Here is a 21,621-nt window from a genome sequence, read left to right as displayed (position 1 = left end):
TTCCTGGAAGTACAGGAAACATAAGAATCTTTTATCTAAAAAGTGTTCTGGAAGGACGACTCAAATACTAAGGAAAAAAAAACACCGAAATGAATCTGTTCAGTTCTCAACCTAATAATACATGTGTGTCAAATAGAGGCAAAGTGCTGCTTAATATATGCAAGACAAAAAGTTGAATTAACAGAGCCTTTGTGTAACGTTAAGGCATCTGGTGCAGTTGTTCACACACATTGTATTCGAGGTAGAAACATTCTGTGGACAGGATATCTGTCAGTTTACACATTAAAATTACAAAACACATTTTTTTACAAACACAGGGGGAAGTAGTACAAACTCCACAGAGAAATACTGAGTGAGAGGGAGGCAGTGCTAAGATGACAAGTGGACAGGTGTAGAAAAATACAAATGCCTTTTAAAGGATTCATTTAACTTAAGTTAGTGTGTGTAAGTTAAAGTACATATATTCTACAAAGATCTCTTTTGAAATTTTATAAACTCTACTGTGACAGTTGTTGTACTATTTCATCAATTAATGTTCAGTAAACAGAAGTGACAAAGAAACCTGACATATATCATGCACCACTGCACAGAAATGCCTCCTACATACTCTCTGCAAGACTCCCACCATAGTCTCTCTCTCCCTCCAGTAAAAGTGGAGTCCTGGAATATAAACACATATACATTCTGAGGAAAATAATAATCTGTTAACTACTTAATTCAATTACGAGTCTATGCTGCTTCTCCCAGCAGCACTGGCCTAAAAGCAGGAATCTAATCCAGATGACACACTGGTTCATTGAAACCGCCTCTTAACACACATCCCAACACAAGACCAGTATACAGTCACAACTCAAATTTGTAAAGGAGAGAATGTATAAATCATATACAAAGAGACTGAAACCCAGGGCACTGGACTACAGAAGGCAGCAGTATTAACCTCTGCACCACCAACCACGAACACACAACATAACCTGAAATTAAAGCAAGAGCTTTAAAACCATAACAAGTGCGGTGCCACCTGTTGTGATTTTTAGCATGTCTGTCTTTTGTAAATACAAACTGTTTTTGTTATACTACACATAATATTTAATCCTTGTGAAGCTTGTATCTTTATACTGCATGTCTGAAATAATGATTCAATGATGACTCTCACTCATCTATTTTAAATCACAACTTGAAGCGTTTACTTATTGAAAATTGCTCTCATACATTATATAAAGTGTTCTATATTTGTACAAATATATTTTGGAGCTTCACATTCCAGTCAAACAAAAACTGGAATATGATTCATAAGTAAAAGGGGTCCCAAAGGTCCTGCTTCATTCCCAAATCAGTTCGCAAAGCACCCAAAACTTGTGATTGGAAATAGTGTCTTCAGAACCTTCTATTTTTCATGAATTTTGTTATTTTGTAGCCTTATACTAAAATCAATTAAATTCACTTTTACCTCATCAAGCTACATTCAATTCCCCAGAATGTCAAACTGAAAACAAGATTGTAGAAATTTTTGCAAATCTGTTTAAACACAAAAATCTGCACTATCATAATGACCAGAGGTGGGTAGTAACGAGTTACATTTACTTGAGTAACTTTTTTAATAAATTGTACTTCTAAGAGTAGTTTTACTTTACCATACTTTTTACTTTTACTTGAGTACATTTGTGAAGAAGAAACGCTACTCTTACTCCGCTACATTGGTCAACACTCGAATCTTTTTTTCCATTATATACACTACATTTTTTTCCAGAGAGAAGTCGCCAGTGGATCTACTGCATGACTGTTTCACCAATCAGACTTAGCAACAATAATCACGACTACGTTTCACCAATCAGACGTAGCAACAATAATCACATGACTCCGTTTCACCAATGCTAGCCATGCTGTCACGTGACCACACACAAACGTCCTGCATCTGCAGCCTGTGAGAGACTTTTAGTCATGCAGGGCTCTTGTTCACTGCTGAACGGTCACAGCTTCACTGTAAGAACCTTGAGAGCGAACTCCTGCTGAAGCCTAACCATCACTTCACTGAGTGAAGAACAGGCAGGTTTTAACCAAACATGCACAGACACAGACAGTCATGGTAAAGTGAGACTTCTTGTACGTGCACAAGCAGCCTTGTTCTAATGTTATTTTCTATCAGCTGTGCTATTTGGAGGGCAAGTGTGTGACGATGACGGTCCCCTACAGACTCTTTTCTTTTCTCCTTTTCTTTGATTCCCCCTTCTTTTTTTTTTTGTGCCAACCCGTATATATACAGTTCCGTCTCTGTGGGCCTTAATCACACTCCGCAGAAAGCCAATGAAGCAACTGAGAACGATCACACCCACACGTGCAGGTGTGACTCACTCCAACTACCTCATTAACTCCCCACGGTCGTGCAATTGCGCCTACGGAGTGTGACACGGCTTTACGGATTTGAAATTGGCCCCCTTTTTTTTTTTTTTTTTTTTTTTTTGAAGCTGCGGACCCACTACACCACAAAGTGAATATACAGTATTATACTGTCAGTGTACAGTATATCTTGTCACTTAAGTAGTTTGGACTGTTCAAACATACATGTTGCCTACTGTAGGTATTGGCTTAAAAAGCTTTGTTATGAAAAACAGATTTGGAACTTTGTGTTATTTGTGCATCTTTATTTTGTAAAGATGCTAATTATTTGTACTTATTTTTTATTTTATTATTTGGAAATAGCAGAATTTGCACATTATTTTATATTTTTGTCTGTCTTATTACGACATGTCTAAAAAATAAATCATTTATTATGTTTAAACAGTTACTCAGTACTTGAGTAGTCTTTTCACCAAATACTTTTTTACTCTTACTTGAGTAATTTTTTGGATGACTACTTTTTACTTCTACTTGAGTAATATTATTTTGAAGTAAAGCTACTCTTACTTGAGTACAATTTTTGGCTACTCTACCCACCTCTGATAATGACACAGGTATTCAGATCATTTCCTCAGTACTTTATTGAAGCATTCTGGCAGCAATTAGAGTCTACAATCTTCTGAGATTTGGCACTCTTCTCTCCAGAAATGCGCTGAATGCCACTGATGGAGTGGGGATTTGGTACAGAGTGGATATTTTCAAACTTCAAAGATTGTCAGCCTCCTTTGAAACCTTCTTTGACCATCATCTATGAGCTCCAGTATGCTATGTTACAGGCATAGATCTTCAGATCTTCACCCTGAAAGCCTTCTGAGGAGCATGGAGTCCTTACACTTGGCCTATTCCTGGAAGGACCAGGAAATCAGCACCTCCAAGACGCTGATCCTTGAGACTACAGATCCTCTAACAGACATCAAGATTAGCAGCACAACACTGTGGAACACACAATACTTTCCCTAACTTGGACGCATAATCTCTAGTATTGCCTCTGCCACTGTGGAGATTTTTAAACCTCTTCCAACAAGTCTCTGCATTTTGAAGACACCACAAAAATGTGTGCTCTATCAGGCCACGGTGTGCATACAGCTCTCCTCTATGAATGCAAGTCCTGAACTCCCTATGATAAACAAATCTGCATCCTAGAAGCATTACACTTCTGCAGTCTCCAGAAGATCCTGGGCATCACTTGGTAGGACAGGATACCACACACAAAATTTCTGGAACACTGCTCATCAACCAGCATTGACACCATGGTATTCAGCTGTATTTTCTACAGAACTGGACATGTTATTCGCATGTATGAGTCTCGGCTTCTCTGGTAGGCTGAGTTTCAACTCACCAAAGGAACCCAACCTTGGGATAGCCTGAAGAATTGCTAGAAGGACCATTTGAAGCGTTCTCTCAAGTCCTGCTCCATTCCAGATAGGCAGCATGAGACACTTGCTGTGGATTGTGTGCTTTGAAAATGGATTGTCATCGAAGGATTCAATCACTTCTAACATCAATGTACCCATCATCAAGAGGAGAAGAGAGTGGCAAGCATCTCTATCGATTCCAACTTTCTGTGCCTGGAGGGCAATTGCCCTGCCCATTATGACCCCGGGTCTGCCTTTCCTGAATTGGGCTGTTCTGCAACCAGCATACACAAAAGATAGGGACTATCAGAGATGGACAAACGGATGGACAGCATCATCGACAGATTAACAGAGAGCCATGACATATGTTAATAATTTTCATTTCTTTACATTGTTCACTCAAACATTACTTTTTATGTTTGTTGTCTGTTATATGTTCAAACTACAACTTTATTTCATAGCCAGACAAAGTTTTACCACTGAACAATGTTTATAGGCTACACATTTAGGCAGTTCATGCAATGAATAGATCGAGGAGTCAAGGAAAGTTTTGAGGAAGAATTACAAAAAAATGCAACAAATGAACAGACTTTTCTGTGTTATGAGATGAATAATGTGTCAAGAAATTTTCAGTTAATCATTACACCAAAATGTAAGTCATGCCTAGGTGCTATTCGGCAGGAAGCTCACAGCATAAAACATAAATTCACAACCACCTCGATTTTTTTTTAGTCATTACATGTCTGTTACAGTGAAGTCACTAAATGTTCATATATAGTCTATGAGACAAAATATATCAATATACATTGTAGGTATTGTTGCGATCTGTGGAAAAAAACACTAGCAAAGTGAATAAAGTTCTTTGACTGTTTAGGTTAGGTAGACTTTATTATCCCAGAAGGAAATTAGTTTGCAGCAGGAAAGTATAGAAACAGAAGACACTGTTACAGAGATCCACTACATAAGCAAAGACACAACATTTGACAACCAATGTTACCGCATAAACACACACTCAATATCAATAATTACTTTCAACAGTACACAAAATAACAAGGCAGAATTTAACATTTAGAAGCATCCCTACAAGTAACAGAATTTTAATAAAGCTCAAAGAATAAAAGAGTTCTTAAACGTGTTGCTCTTTACCTTAGGAAACCTAAATCTGTAGCCTGGTGGCAACAGCTAGAATTTAGACCAAAGAGGATGGCTACTGTCTAACAGAACTGAGTTGGCTTTCTTTCTAACCTGTTTGTAATACACGTCAGTAATAGAGGTTTGCTGTGAACCAATAATTTTACTGCAAAGTTTTATAATGTTGTTAAGATGATTTATTGCCGAGGTTGCCAAACAGATAAAAGCAAATGTAACAATGGATTCAATAAAAGATTCATAAAAAAGTGTATTTATGGTTTTGTCCACTTTAAAACAGTTGAGTTTCTTAATATAAGAAAAGTTGTGACTGCCCTTTTTTACAGAATTGTGCTGTGTTAAGGTCAAAGTTTAGTTTGTTATCAATGATTGTTTCCAGATTTTGTATTGCTCTACAATCTCCAATTAAGGTTAAGAAAGTGGATGGTGGAGAGCACCTGAAATCTACAACATCATCTAAGAAATATTAAGTCATAAGTTAAAGTGATCACACAATTATACAAACTCATTAACAATAGGTCCATGGATGTCATCCCTATCTTGTAGAAGACTCACAATGACAGAGTTCTCTCAGGATTTCAGGATATGTCAAGCCTTGTATAAACTTCTGCAGTCATGTGTATACAGCATAAACAACCACCTTGCTGATTGCACACAGATGTACTTAACACTATCAGAGAAACAGCCATTAACACTCACTCTTTGTGTTCTGTTTATTAAAAAGTCCAGAATCCACCCCACCAAGTTAGGGTGCAAACAGATTTGATCATTCAGTTTCTCAACTGACTGGATCAGTTAAAAGCTGATGAAAAGTCTATAATCAGCAATCTTGCATGGTTTTTTGATCCTTCCAGGTGCTCATAAAATAAATTCAAAAGTGATGCTGTGGCATCCTCAACACCCCACTTTGCTCAGTAAACAAATTGGTTAGGGTCCAGAAGAGCCTCAGTTTTGTTAAGCAGTTGTTTAACTTCTCAAAGGATTTCATGATATGAGACTGACTAATCTAAAGTTACTTAATGTTCTGGGGTGTGCAGTTTTTTCCAATTGAATAACAGTTTATTAACACAACAGATCGTGTATTCGTTTCAATTCACAGTGCAAGCATTTCCAATATTGGGTGTATGTACTACACGGAACAAGTTGCTAATTGGCAATATACAGAACTAATAAATAATATCACAAAATACATGTACAGTAAGCGTAGGCATAGAAGATATAACAGCAATATTCCTCATTTGCAAGAATATGTGGGATCCATGTATGCAGTTTATTCTATAACACAATCTAAGTTGTGTTTTGGGGTTAACATGGGGCTCCCTTGGTGTTAAATGCGTGCACTTTGTACAGTATTCATCCCCTCTCTCTTCTGAGCTGCAATAGGGCCATTGGTCACAGCTTGTTTAGGGTGCAGGGAATCCAACTCACCCTGTATTTTTCTCTCCACCCTGGCAGCTAGACTTGGAGATGTACAGTGCACATCAAGTATGTAACCACATCTTTCTTCAGCTTTGGTGCACCTTTCAGCTACTTCAGAGGTCATGCTACATAAGACGTAAAAAGACGGGATGCCTTAAAATAGCCCACTCGCTGAAGCATTGTTATTGACATAGATCAAGTAATAATAATAATAAAAAGTGTTGGATAATTTTCTTTTTTCTATTACGTTATAAAATTTCAATCAAAGTTTTTGAGATTTTTGGGGCATTTAGTTTTTCTATTATAGGGGGATTTTTACCTTTAAATAGTAATTTATCGAAATGTCCTATTAACTCGACAACTAGTGCCCTAGATGTACCATTCCACCAAATTTCAGCTTTTTAATTAAATGGGAAATAGTGTTTTTGTTGATGAGTGAGTGAGTCAACTTTTCATTTTTTATATATATATATATATGGGGGTGGTGGTCTTAGGTCAGTGTGGTGGGGGGGGGGGGGATAATGAGGTCGGGGTTGGGAAGAGTATTGGTCGTAAATTTATTTTTATTATGAACATGTTTTTATTACGTTTGTACATGCTGGGTTTATGTCCAAATGTCTGTTAATGGCGTTTTCGTTTGATAGCCAAGATTCATCCAGCTCTCTGGCACTTTTAGTACTGGCCTTAAATCTTACTTGTGCATTGTCCCAGTTGAATGTATGTCCAGCTGATTTTGTATGCGTATAGATCAGTGATCGTGAGTCCTTCCTTCTGATGGCGTTGCAATGTTCCTGTATACGTGTTGCAAATCTTTTTGATGTTTGTCCTATGTATACCGCTGGGCAAGAACTGCATGGAATGCTATAAACTGTGTTTCATGTTTCTGCTGTCGATTTATTGTTTTTGGCATTGAAAAGGGCTGTGCGCAGATTGTTCGAAGGCTTGTGTGCTATTCTGATACCTGACTTGGACAGGATGGGTGCCGTGACACTCCGTGATGATAAGGAGGTGTGTACCAGGTGAGATGGGGGTCTGATTCGAGTCAATTGCTTGCTGGGTTCTCTGGTGTCTCCTTTGTAGCTTTATAAGATTTTAAACCATAAACTCAGGCACTATACCATGTGCTTTGTAATTTTACAAAGCAAAGCATTATGACATTGGTCATAGAGCCTTTTGAAAGGCAGTTCCTAGCATTCCAGTAACAAAATGCTAAAGTTACAAAATGGCGACAAAACATTAAAAATGAAACATAACTATTTATATTTATCTCAAACTAAATTATTAAAACAAAACACGAGTAGAAACATTCCTTGAGGTTAGAACTCTGAAATGATCTATATAAACAGAGAAGTTGAAAAAGTTATTTCACTCAAAGAAATGTGTCCCAATTCACAACACTGTTCAGGCTAGGAAGTCACAAAGCTGCCCAAACTGTAATGCTCCCTCCATGGACCTATGTTGAAATGAAATTTTGGTGTGTGTAGTACTATTGTTCTAGAAATACAGCATTACTCATTTCTACCAAAAAATTCAACTGTTTTCTCATCCATTCATAGAGCATTGTCTTGGGAAGTACTGTGAAACAGCCAGATGGTCTTTTGCAAGCTTAGGATGTGTAGCAGTGTTTATAGAGAATGGTGCTTTTTCTCAGTGGTGCTCTTCCATGAATACTAATCTTGTTTGTATATTTGTATACTGGACAGATGTCTGCAGATGCTTTGTTGTTACCTTAGGGTACTTTTTCCATCTACTTCAACACTACATACTGTGTTCTTGCAGTGAGCTTTGCAGGATACCTTCTCTTGTGGAGTCTGGCAATAGTAGTGAACTGCCTTTATTTGTGCACATTTTGTCTTACTGTGGAATAATGAACACCCAGACCTTCAAAAATGCTTTTGTTAGATTTAAGTATCACCACAATTCTTCAGTCCACTTATATGTCTGACATCCACATATTTGTCTTGAGAAAAGCAGACTCTGTCAGTAACAAAATCTGCATCTCATTTTTAAAGGGCAGGGCAACCCCAATCCACACCAGTAAACTTCTCATTCATTGGAAATCCTGATGCCAATTAGCCTTTGGAGAAGACATCAGTACAGACATTCCCATAGTTAAGACTGTGAATATTTAAACAATCTATTGCCAATTCACACAATGAACTACAATTGTTTGTGTGTGATAACTGTGGACTGACTGAGATCACACCATATTGTTATAAATAATTAATGTAGAAATCCAGGTAATTCTAAGCGGATAAAAACCCTTTTCTTTAAACTGTGATTTTCCATTTATCAGCATCAATTGAGGCGAGTGGATGAGGGCGGTACCCAGCCGGGACGCCCAAAAGGACCGAAGGAGGGATTACACCTCCTCCGGACCACGAGGGGGTGACCGCCCTGGTGGCTATGGGGACCACGGGAAAGAAGCATGGAAGCTCAACCCTATAGGGGCACGTGGTGACCGCCCGGAGGCGCCCAGATGCCTGGAGAGCCCTGGTCCTCAGCACTTCCGCCACACCCGGAAGTGCTGGGGGGATGAAGACCAGGGACACCCGGAGTGTTTCCGGGTGCACAGCCGGAACTTCCGCCACACCACGGAGTGCCTGGAGAAGCTCACTGGGAGACACCTGGAGCATGTCCGGGTGAATATAAAAGGGGCTGCCTCCCTCCATTCGACGGCTGGAGTCGGGTGGAAGAGGACGGAGCTCGGAGGAGAGGAGTGGAGGCAGTCACAGAGTAAAGGCATTTTGAGAGGCCAGGACTTGACAGGTGATTGGTGCAGGGGCACCGGGTTGTGTGTGCGCACTTTGTAAATACAGTAATCCCTCGCTACTTCGCGGTTCACTTTTCGCGGATTCACGACTTCGCGGGTTTTTAAATACAAGTGATTGCCCGCCTATCGCGGAAGTTATGTTCCAGACCCATCAGCAACAGGAGAAAATCCGCGATATAGAAAGACCATATAAATAAACATTTTTATAGTTTAAGCCTTAAAATACCCATCCCACATGCTTTAAACACATGTAAACTTATAAAACACACTTTGTTAACACATATGATATGTGGATGTCGGGCTAAGGATATGAGTAACATCTCACTATTATAAAACATTTTAACTTCACGCAAGACAAGACAGTGAGACAGGAAAATTGGTGATGTACAGGCTTAAAATTACTGACACGCAGAGCGACAAGCAGCACAAAGCCAGCACAAAGTCCACTTCTCCTTAGCGTTCATTCAGCTCCCCACCCCCTTGACAATGCGAAGTGGCAAGAGCGTACTGCGCTTCCGGGGAGGGGGGGTTTGAGCGAAGGTGCGTTCAGCTCTCACACACCCACACCCACACGCACACACTCCTCCTTCCGAAGGCGCAGAGCGACAACCAGGCATTTTGGCAGAAGCAGCACAAAGTCCATTTCTGCTCAGAGTGAGTTCAGCTGCCCCCCTTCACAAAGCGAGTGCAGACACATTGACGTCTGATCGCTGCGTGCAGTGTTGGTCTGAGGTGTTTAAGAATGTAGAAAGTGTTTAAGAGCATAGGAAGTGTTTATAAGCGCGTGGGAAAGGTTAACAAGAGAGTGAGAAAGGTTTATAAGAGTGTGGGAAGGGTTTATAAAGCCTTAAAATATGTATAAATAATAAAATAAATATAGGTCGCTACTTCGCGGATTTTCACCTATCGCGGGGGGCTCTGGAACGTAACCCCCGCGATAGGTGAGGGATTACTGTAATTATGTATAATAAACGTGTGTTGGTGCTTGAACCATCGGTGTCTGCCTGTCTGTGTCCGGGCCAGTCTCCACAAAATACAATTATTTTTGATGATATATATGATGATATATATCTTGAAAGGAGAGACAATTCAGGATTGATAACCAGTTACACAACATACTGCAAGATGTGCACTAAAAGTTTACTCTACATATATGAAAATAGTACATAAAAATGAAGAACAGATATCCCACTTACCTGAACTTTTTTCAAAGCTACTGGAACTCCATCTAATAAACATTTAGCTCTATAAACTTCACTAAATTGTCCTCTTCCAATCTTCTTCTCAATCTGAAAATTTGCTAAAGAGTTGTAACCCATATCCGGTCTCAAAGGTTTCTAAAAATAAGCAACAAGTATGGAATTAGAATCATTTTACTCTAAAAGCAAATGTGCAGCTTTAATTTGATTAATTTGACTGTGCCAATGCATGGTGTTTCAGAAAATAATATCCTGTAAAAATATATTACAGTTCAGATAAAGTATGCTCTTCAATGTTCCAAAGTATTTCTACACAATTTAAGGGGTCCTATTCAGATTCTTTTTCTTGACACAAAACAAAGTATAGTAGTAAAAGAAAAGGCTGGAAATCAAGAATGAAGCTTAACATTTTATACGTACAGAATAAACCAGTGTTTATCTTAATGAATACTGGTTGAGGATGATGTTGATAAAGAGCTGCCATACACAAAAAGTTCCTGAGCAGATGCCGGTTCCATGAATTAATTGTTTTCTAATTATAAGCAATACAATACTCTGTGTTATCACTGAAATTTAGTAAGCTGTTTACGATTCTTCCAGGAAACAAAACTGTTCCCCACCTATGCAAAAACAAATATCACTAAAATCAGCAGCATTCTTAGCAAAGCCCTTATTTTCTAAAGTTTGCCAGTTGGTCAGCAGTTCCCAAAAATAAATGCATAATACCAACAGTTTCCATCAACAATTACTAACAAAGCAATAACTGAGATAAGCCTTTTGGTTACTGATTTGTTACTAATGACCTTTAGTGTTTTCTGTGCAACCTTTAATTGCACAAAATGCGGCAACAAAAACTGACATATATCACAAACCAACATGTCACAAGTGACACTAAAAATATACCTAAAGGAAAGACCATAGGGCAGGGCAATTTTATGAGAAAACTCAACAATCCAAGCAAATACAACACCAATTATTTGTGATTAAATTTTGAAAGTTATTCAGAGAAACTAAAAAGAAGCACATCATTTATAAATAGTTTAAATTGCCTTCTTCCAATACAATCATTTTAACAACACAAAACAGGTAATCATAATTATAAACAATTGCTGGATTACTGCATTTTGAGCTTCCTTAGAATTATTCAACAGTAGTAATAATAAAATACAATCTTGAAGATGAAAATGCAAGTGAACTACAGTTTGAATTTACTTCTTAAAGGCTGGCTTCTTATGCAAAATATGAATTCAAGTGTTGCTTCCCAATTAGTAGAAACAATGTGTAGTTAATGTAGTGAAAAGGTGGGGGTTACATGTATAGGAACTATAGATGTGGGGCCAAGGATTAGGACAGGGAATTACTTTCACTCAGTGCATGGTAAGTTGACAAATGTTAGCATGAGCCTCTAAAGCAGTGTGACAACCGCATGCTGAGAGCAAAGTCTCACTAATGTGTTCTGGCATGCAGATTTGTAATCACACATTTACATATGCAATGACCTACATTTGCATGTCAGATCGCACACTGTCTTGCTTTATTAACGCTGGGCACCTCCCTGAGCTTGGCGGCCTCAGTGGCGAGAGAAGGCCAGAGGGTGGTGGTTTTTTTTTGGCAGCCGAGGGATGGACTGCCAGCAAGGATTAGACTGATGCGTCCTGAGCATTAGACACTTCATTAGAGGTAATCTGTTTAACAGTGGGCAGTGTATGTAAACTTCACAGCCCATTTGCGGCACCTTTTCGCCCTATGGCCTCCCTTCAAAGGGCAGCATGGCTGAGTGACAGCCTGTCTTATCCTCTTCTTTGTCCTGTCATACAATTTAGAGTAGAGAGCTGACAAGAAAAGAAGCATTGCTGCACATCTCAACCATTAGGTCAGTCGAATAAAGAACACCATTTGTACAGATTACAGCTTGTGGAAAACACAAGGTTTGTTTTGCTTGACAAGAGGTGAAGAAAAACAAAAAAAAGATAAAAATTAACTGGTGAAGCAAGTGATGCATGGAAAATTAATGCACAGTACATTTTCTTCATTTCATAAACTTAAAAGTTACTTTGAGACTAAAACATGACGGTGAATCACATAGGTTAAAAAATAAAAAGGTTTAATTTAGAACAGACATGCTTTGGAAAGAATAACCACAACAAGGATGCGGGGGAAAAAAAATAAAAAGGTAAGGATTCGCAAGGTACTTATGACTTGAGCAAAAAGCAAAAAAGGGTACAGAACACCAGCAAGAAATATTTGAAAATATGTAAAGCACATACTTGTTTAAAAAAAGAATTAAGAAGATGCACACATAGCATAAAAGTTAACTCATATGGAAATATAAAAACCTGAGCTTGGTCCAATTATTTACTTATTTTTTTTTTTGCTTTTGGAGAAACAATCTTAACTCATTTTGCTCACTGCAGTGTCTTTCGTGGGCCAAACATGCAAAAGTCACATTAACAAAGTCCAAAATCCATTTAATAAACCATTTAAAAAAAAAACATCCTATTTGTCTTACATATGCAAGTGGAAATACTCTATTTTAAATCCTTGCTTTATGATAATGAGGTTAACTTGTGCAGTAACACTCGTAGTGGCTTGCTTACTGCAAAACAGCATCATGTCATACAATATCAGAATACAGTTACATTGTTTACATAGCAGAAGCACGGGAAAGGCACTATATAAATAATACGTATTAATATTATTAATTTAACTGCTGTTTAACTGATTATATAACTTGGCACCCACCATGTTGAAGGAAGTGGTCCACTGTAGTCCTTTCAGCTCATCATTTGAAAATACACAAACAAGATTCCAATCAGAGTTGGATATAAGTGCAGCAAAGTTTTCCAATCAGAGTTGGAGGTAAATGCAGCAAAGTTAACACCTTAACCTTGTATTAGACAAAGCAGTTTCAAATACTGGGTGTGTGCAAAAAAACTGAAGTTAAACAAAATAAAATTTGTCCTGAATGCAAAGTTTATGTAGATTTTCTGCAAAGGTCTTTTGCCTTACTGCAATACTGCCTACACTGATGAACAGGAGAAAACATGTAAGATGATGGATGTATAGAAAATTCTTGTTTACAGTATGATATTGTAGGATAGGGCAGTTATTACTGCAAACAATACCAAATTTTACCAATGATTTATTGATCCAAACTGTCAATATTACACTGCAGAGGGCAGAGCATCTTGAAACTGTCAAGCAGATTCAGAATTCGTGGGATTTTCTTGTAAATAGTGCTCAGGATCACAAATTAAAAAAAAATACACAAACGAAAAAAAAAAACACACTATCAGTGAACCTCTAACATAATTTGTACACCATATACACATACACACAGCAAAACAAAAAAATAAATGCCTGTGTACGTGTTTCCAGCCTCTCATAGTGATGTAATTGGTCTCAAAATGACAGAATATAAGAAGCAGACTTTATGAGAACACAATCGAAAGAGGAAGCACCGGTCAACACAGACTGAGACACACAACAATACTGAAAAAAGCCACAGAATGCTAAAGGAACATATTTTGAATGCTTCCATTTACCTAGCTATGTGTTTGTGTATATACATATACACAAACACATATTTTGCCGACAAATGAAGTTAAAAAAAAATCAAACTAAAAAATCATTTTTATTAAAATGTTAAATAAAATAAGGACAGTGTAATTCAAACACCAAGTTTCATCAGAAAAAAAATGGTGATGCAAAGACCATTTGTTGAATTAAAAAGGAATGACCCAACATATCCATTTTATAGCAATTGCAAAAAGCATTGGCAATAATGAATGTCTGGTTTGGTGTTCCATTATGAAATAATACAAATTTTCGGTATATTGTCCATCCATCCATTATCCAACCTGCTATATCCTAACACAGCGTCACAGGGGTCTGCTGGAGCCAATCCCCGCCAACACAGGGTGCAAGGCAGGAACAAATCCCGGGTAGGGAGCCAGCCCACCGCAGGGCACACACAAACACACCAAGCACACACTAGGGACAATTTAGGATCACCAATGCACCTAACCTGCATGTCTTTGGACTGTGGGAGGAAACCGGAGCACACAGAGGAAACCCAAGCAGACACGGGGAGAACATGCAAACTCCATGCAGGGAGGACCCGGGAAACGAACCCAGGTCTCCTTTATTATTTACTTAAAATTTTTCAGTATACTGGTTACATGAGCTGACTTATTTGGGCTAGAATACAGTAACTTGATCCACCAAGAATTGCATAGTAAAGTGATATCCCAAGTCCACTCTGTTGAAAGCTTTTTCTGCATCTAAAGACAGCAAGATCTCTGGAAGTATAAACTATATCAAAATATTGTCAAAGGTGTAACAACAGATGTCATCTACCTTAAATAAATCCAGTTTAATTACATATTACTGAAAGGAACACTTTTTCTACAGAACTGTTACGTGATTATTACACAGAAAAAATTTCAAATAGTTCTAGAGCAGTGTACGGCTACAGGGAGATTAAACCACACATAAAAAATATATTTACTCCTTCTGTGCAACAAAAGCAGTCAACAAACTTCACAGCTACAGTCATGTGAAAAAGTAAGTACCATGGAAATTGTTGACATTTTCAACATATTTGAACAGACAAACATTAGATCTTCAAGCAAACGCAAACAGTGCCTACAGATAAAGGTGATATACTTGAACAGCTGCGGTGGGCTGGCACCCTGCCCAGGGTTTGTTTCCTGCCTTGCACCCTGTGTTGACTAGGATTGGCTCCAGCAGATCCCCGTGACCCTGTAGTTAGAATATAGCTGGTTGAATAATGGATGGATGGATACTTGAACAAATAACACACAACACTGAAATGGCATATTCATTCTTCATTCTCTCATAATTTAAATTAACAAAGATACTGATCCATCATGTGGAAAATGTAAGCACACCCTACATTTATCCCCAATTCAAATTCATAAAATAAGAATCAGGTGTTCCAGATTAGATGCCAATGATTAGAACATTGCTGGCGAGTATGCAGTGGGAACCTGTCCTATTTAAACATTACCATGAACTCTATGTACTGGAACACCTTGATCTGCATGTATTTTAAACCAAATTTAGAAAGTGTAAACAAATCCAGTGTGTGTATCCTTGAGTGTGTGGGGCAATGAAGTGCAGTCCTGAGTGGACACCTGGTTATCCACAAAGATCTTAGAACAGATAATGGCTGATTTCTATTGACTGGGGATATATGAAGAGGTGGCCAGATTTTACACATCATGTCCACAGTGCCAGTTGCACCAGAGTCACCAAAGGCATTGAGTTTGTGCAGTATTCATTATTGATATACTGTACCTTTTGAATATATGGAACACCACATTTTTGGGCCTCTCAAACCCTCTCTCCGAGGGTATAAATATTTTAGGGTTGTGGGTGCCTATGCCAACCACTATCCCAAACCCATTCCTTTATGACTAGCTACATCTAAAAACATTGCCAAGGAATTACTGGGGGTCTTTTCTCACATGGCAAAAACTAAAGAATTCTTATGGATCAGTAGAGCCCCTTTATGGCAAAGGTATTTAGAAACTCCTACATGTCACCCACCTCAAGGAGAGGCCTTTCGGACGTGACTAGGTACAGCCATTCTTCTTGGTGCTCTTTGGCTACTGGGAGGTACTGCAAGAATCCAAGGGATTCTCACACTTTGAGCTCCTATAGCAGCAACAGCCCCGGCTTCTATTAGATGTAGTCAAGGAAGGCTGGGAATTGTAATGCAGTTCCCCACGTAACACACTTGAACACACTGCTCAATTATGGGACCAATTTAATATATGTCCCAAACTAAGTCAACACATGAAATAGGCTCAAAGGTCCCTGACCCACTGGTATGACCACGGAACAATGTCCTGTGACTTCCAACCCAAAGGGGTTGTGGTAAAACAGGCCAGCGGCTAAGAAATTTGTGGCCAATTTTAAATAAATTATTGTGTCCAGAGAAGGTGCAGGCTCCAACTGGGTGTGGGTGTGTGCAAGTGTTTTTTACTCCACAGTTAACTGGGGAACTGGCTGATAAACATACGGAGGCAGGCAGATAAGTCATGCCGCAAATCGAGCAGCTCCTTGCACCCATATCCAATTAGGCAACAGAAGATAAAGCAGCCTGCATGGGACAGAAGAATGAAAGTATGAATAGTAAGACGCGAGAATAGCATCATGGGGAAAGACGAGCCATCCAGCAGCGTGGGCGTTGGCCCCACAAAAGGCATGAGCTGGGAGAACCTTGTGCACGTTCTGCAGCTGTGGGGGGATGGAATAACAGGCTGCTTGCTGCTTGTCTTTATCGGCACATTTACAGGACAAAAGATGCTGACGGAGAGGTGCGAATGGATTTAAGGTGGGCCGGATCTACAAGTTTTTTCATAGGGTCTGGTAATTCTAGTGTTAAAGCACTGAAACACTAAACAAATTTTATTTTCATATTAACAAAAGTAGCAACTAATTTAATCATTGGTATAGACAAGCCAAAGGTGCAGAGATAGCCTCTTCATCTGAAACTTGGCTCATTTTTTATGTGCTACAACTGTTTTTGGCACTGCCATTGTGTTTCCTCACACATCCCAAACACACGCAGATAATCTGACCTGATGTTACTGAATTAGTCCTATATGTATAATTGTGAATGCATGGAAGGTTTCTGCCATGCCACGAACTATGTAAGGTGGTTAAAAAGATGCTTGGACAGACATCTGTAGATACACTCATTACAATCTGAGAATGAATGTAAAGCACCCGTTCCTTAATTGAAACTGTGTACAACACTGTATTAAGAGGCAATTAATCTTGCTTTGATTTCATATTAATCATTCAAGTGCTTGACACAACAAGTTAATCTATTACAACAAGGAGTGTGTGATATGTATCATCTATGATAATATCTTAATATGTTAATTGTTAACAATGTTTCGAGCTGAAATTATCAAGTATTCAGGTCACGTTACAAAAAACAATCAAAAACATGCCTTGAGAGTTTATGCATTCACTGTCTCATGTAACCTAATGGGACAGACTGCTGTGTGTATACAAAGCGAGCGCATAGGTGTACATGGTCAGTGCATAGCTGCTTAAAAATGAGTGAACAGACAGTGCTGGGGTTAAAACAGCCTCACAAACTAAGTTGTACATTTAATTGCAAGACATAGATCATCATCATTTGCATGGAGGTGGTTTGGCTTTGAAAAGACTGATGTTGGTCAAAAGACAGCAATCTGCAAACTATATCAGAGATCTGTTGCTGTTAGAGACAGCTCAACAACTAACTTGTTTCCCCATCTGCCAACTAACCACTACACAAAATATGAAGAATACGAAGCGCTTCAGGAGTCAGTTGTCCACGACAGGTCTAAATCATCCAAGGTACAAGCATAAAAATACACTCAGCAAACTTTAGCAGAATCATTCTCAAAAAACAAGAAAAGCAACAGCTGGCATGACAAGGCTGAGAGAAAACCGCATGATTTGCATGACAATAGACAGCGGGGCTAACGTTGCCAATGCAGTACAGAGACTTCCTTGTTTTGGACATATTCTTCATATTGCCATTGATGAGTAGTTTGGGTTCCTCTGTAAAATGCAATTCAAGTGAAACTGATCTAGTACAGAGCCCAAACATGCCAAGAATAAAAAAATAAATCAGTTACAACAAATTATTTTTATCTCTGTAAGATGCATATTCCTATTGGGCACATTTTATTTCTCAAGTTGTCTCAGTTGGGGAGCCTCGTTTCCAAAGTATTTTTTTTTTTCTTACATTATTTAAAACACTCACACAGATCACCACATCCTTACCAGGCTCCAACCAGCCTATATGGCTCCAAAAGTTGGAACAGGTGATGAGCAACGAGGGAGGGAGAAAAAAAAAGTCTTATCGCAGTTATTTAAAAGAAAAAACCACAGGAATTCAGTGACAGCAAGTCTCTACTCACTGCCATTGAAAAAGCTACTTGATGATACTTAAGATGGACAGTAATGTAAATCCACTTAAGTTGTGGAAGACACAAGAAGTATACTTCCCTAAATTGGGGAAACTTGAAGAAAGTACCTGTGCATCCCTGCCTCAAGCAGCCCTTCTTGAGAGGGCATTCAGCATTGGAGAAAATGATGGAACATGTAGCTGTGTTGCTCTGTAGCCAGATGCTATGGATAGACTTGTGTTTCCTCAGTAGAATTTTACAATTGTTTAATTTTTTCTGACATGTGTGTGCATTGTTGGACAGAATCTGAAGGTAGTAATTTGTTTAAAAATAGGTTTTTTTTGTATCTTTATGGAATATGACAAGGCTTGTTACAAATGCTAGTTTTTTTCTCCTCTGCAGTATTTGACAGAACTTTGGATTTTTACACTTTGTAGAGTATGTTATATTTTTGTTCTTGTTTATATGCTGCAGAATTCACCTTACAGCAGAGCAGTTTATGTTTACCCAAACTGTAACGTTCAGGCCCTGTAGTTCAATTATGATTAGTGTTTTACTCCTTTTGAACTCATATCTTGTTTACATTGGGAATGTGCCTGTTTAAAGTGCTCTCAATTTTAATAGTTTTGTTGGTCTTTTGTGTAAATCCTGTAGGCCACTTTGAAAAGGTTTATTCATACTTGCACTCTTTGATCTCTGGTGATTTTAATATTTTTGTACCATTTTACTTCAGTTTATAAGTAAATAAATAAAACCTGTTTTTATTAAGCGTTGTTTCCATAATCTCATTAGTAAGCTAAAATGAATATCCCATTAACAAAACCATACTAGATCAATAAGACTTTCACAAACATGTTTTTAAAGAATGCAAAATATCGTCTACTTATCATTATCGTCAAAGTCCTAGAAAATATCAACATCATGTTTTGCCAATATCACATACCCCAATTACAGCTCACATCACTGCGTTCTTAAAGCACACACAAATCCAAATTTTTTAAATAATGGAATGAAAGTGGTAATAACAACACCCTCTAGGATTGTGTATTTTTTTTTTAATAATAAGCCTAATCTCACAAATCACAGTGTGAAATTCTCCTGCCTAAAATGCAAAGCATTTCAAGGCGTGACTTCTGCTGTTTTTGCTTTCAACATGTCTTAATGCCACTGTGAGCTATTTTTATATACGGTTTTTCTCACATATTACTGAACACTCTTAAGTAATTACTCTTGTTGCAATGATGCATGAGTACAGTACTGATTTTCAAATGCGGTTCTACCAATATTGTAATAACAAAAAAGAAACTAGTCGAGTTTTTGAAATTTTGGTATCAAAGGTAACCTTTTCAAGGCCTTTCAGCAGAATTCAAGTGGGGTAGGGGGGTGTACAAGATGTTTCTGGATGGATGGATGGATGAATGGACAGATGGATGGATGGATAGACAGACAGACACTTTATTAATCCCAAGGGGAAATTCACAACTTCCCACACAAATTCATAGTTTCTATTCAATAACTAAGATCGTTATTACTTCAAAGGTCACATGATTATCTAGTTAAAAAAATTTAAAAAAAAAAAAACACAGACTTTTGAATGAATTTTGATTAAAACAGAACTTTCACTTTGTGTATTTGCAGAAGAGCTTTTTAGTTTGTCCTTATCTGAACATCTTTGTTCTTATCAAAGTGACGGGCAGACTGTTATCTGGTCTCATGATTCACAAGCATGGGCCAATAGCTTGGTTTAGGCTTATAGGTTTAGACACAAACCTTTTTCAGTGATAGTGAGAAAGGCTGTAGTTGGTGGCACCTCAAGTTAACAGGGGTGTACCTTACATTTGAGGGAATATTAAATAGGAAGCAATAAGTAGGCAGTCTGACAAAGTGGTTAAGGCTTTAGACTTCGAACCCTGAGGTTGTGGGTTCAAATCCTTCTACTGACACTGTGTGAACATAAGCAAGTCACTTCACCTGCCTGTGCTCCAACTGGAAAAACAAAAGGAATTAAACAAATTGAATTTCAAATGTTATAAGCCACCTTAGATAAAGGTGTCAGCCAAGTAAATGTCAAATTTAGAATCAAGCATCATGGAGGTGAAAAAGGACAAGCCACAGTAACACTGAAAGAACACACAGATTACACAAGATTTGAACATAGGTCAGGTGTTTGCAGAAAACAGTTAAAAATATATATATATATATCTTTTATTTCCATAGCAGTACTCTGCACTTTTTTGAAAAAGGAATATTATACTTGCTGACTTCTTTCTCAAGAAATGGATGGAACACAGGTAGGGATTTATGCAGGCATTTTCATAGAACCATCAGGTGGGGTTGAAAAATTAATTGATTAAAAATCGAAATTATGATTTGAAACAATGTAATTAGCAAATTGCAATAGCTGTGATTTGGGATATGTTTTACACCATGTCTGACCAAGAGTTTAAACTATCAACCTTGATGGTTTTACAAATTCATGCCGTCGTCCTCCTGTGATGGCCATGCTCACCAATCAGAAGATTAATAATCAACTACATACCCGTCCGTCAATAAATTGGTGGTGTAGAAAAATGGCCTCTGCTATCTAGTTGGAGGATGCCAAAGAAACTGAGCTGAATAGGTACCTGATGATTCCTACTATGAATGGACAGACAGGAAGATCCCCTGGCCTGGTAGAAGGTACACCATGTTAACTTTACAATGCTGAGCAAACTGGCTTGCAAATTCTTGTGCATACCAGCCATAAGTTCACCATCTGAGAGACTTGTTTAGTGCTGGGGGCAATGTAGTAATGTGTCAGTGTTCATATCCATAACCAGCAAAGTCTGACAAGCTGGTTTTCTTGACAAAAAAAAATCTATAAAAATCACAAGGATTTTATCTGTTCTACACTAAATCCTATAGTGGCCTTTGTGGAAAAAAAGTTAAATGCTGTTTATCTACAAATAAGTGTTTTATTTGAATGTATAATATTTAGATGTTTTATGTACCAATTGTATTCTATTTCTGTTATTAAACTTAGTAATCACTTTTTTAGATAATTATTCTATGGTTTGTCAATTTATAAACTAAATGCTGGATAGTCAATAACAACCTATTGATTACAGATTGTGCAATACTTAGAAAGCTACTCTTGAGCCACAAGTCACAGCTTTTGTGATAATTGTTCTATACCCTTTGCCAATTAAAAAAATTAATAACTACGTAATCCTTGCATTAGAATATAAAGCAGTTACTATCTTGATGGTATCTCATGTGGTAATGCTCCATCATGTTTTAAATCATGAATATTTAAATGAAATCCTTGACTGTTTTAATTTAATTCAATATGTCAACTTCTCAACTCATAACAAGGGTCATATTTTAGACTTTGTTTGCTGCTCTGGTATCAC

At 38.0% G+C, this 21,621-nt stretch overlaps 1 protein-coding gene across 2 annotated transcripts in view; it reads right to left on the bottom strand.

Moving 5' to 3' along the window:
* Positions 1-21,621, bottom strand: part of nek7 (NIMA-related kinase 7) — a 239,614-nt gene that overhangs the window by 116,091 nt on the left and 101,902 nt on the right. For both annotated transcript variants that reach the window (XM_028811046.2, XM_028811047.2), the window contains exon 3: positions 10,287-10,427. In XM_028811046.2, coding sequence (XP_028666879.1) covers positions 10,287-10,427 — 141 coding nt within the window. The remainder of the gene's footprint in view (positions 1-10,286; positions 10,428-21,621) is intronic.

The sequence above is a fragment of the Erpetoichthys calabaricus genome, chromosome 10 (assembly GCF_900747795.2).
Source record: "Erpetoichthys calabaricus chromosome 10, fErpCal1.3, whole genome shotgun sequence".
In the NCBI taxonomy this organism is placed as follows: Eukaryota; Metazoa; Chordata; class Cladistia; order Polypteriformes; family Polypteridae; genus Erpetoichthys; species Erpetoichthys calabaricus.
This window is presented reverse-complemented; position numbering and strand designations above follow the sequence as displayed.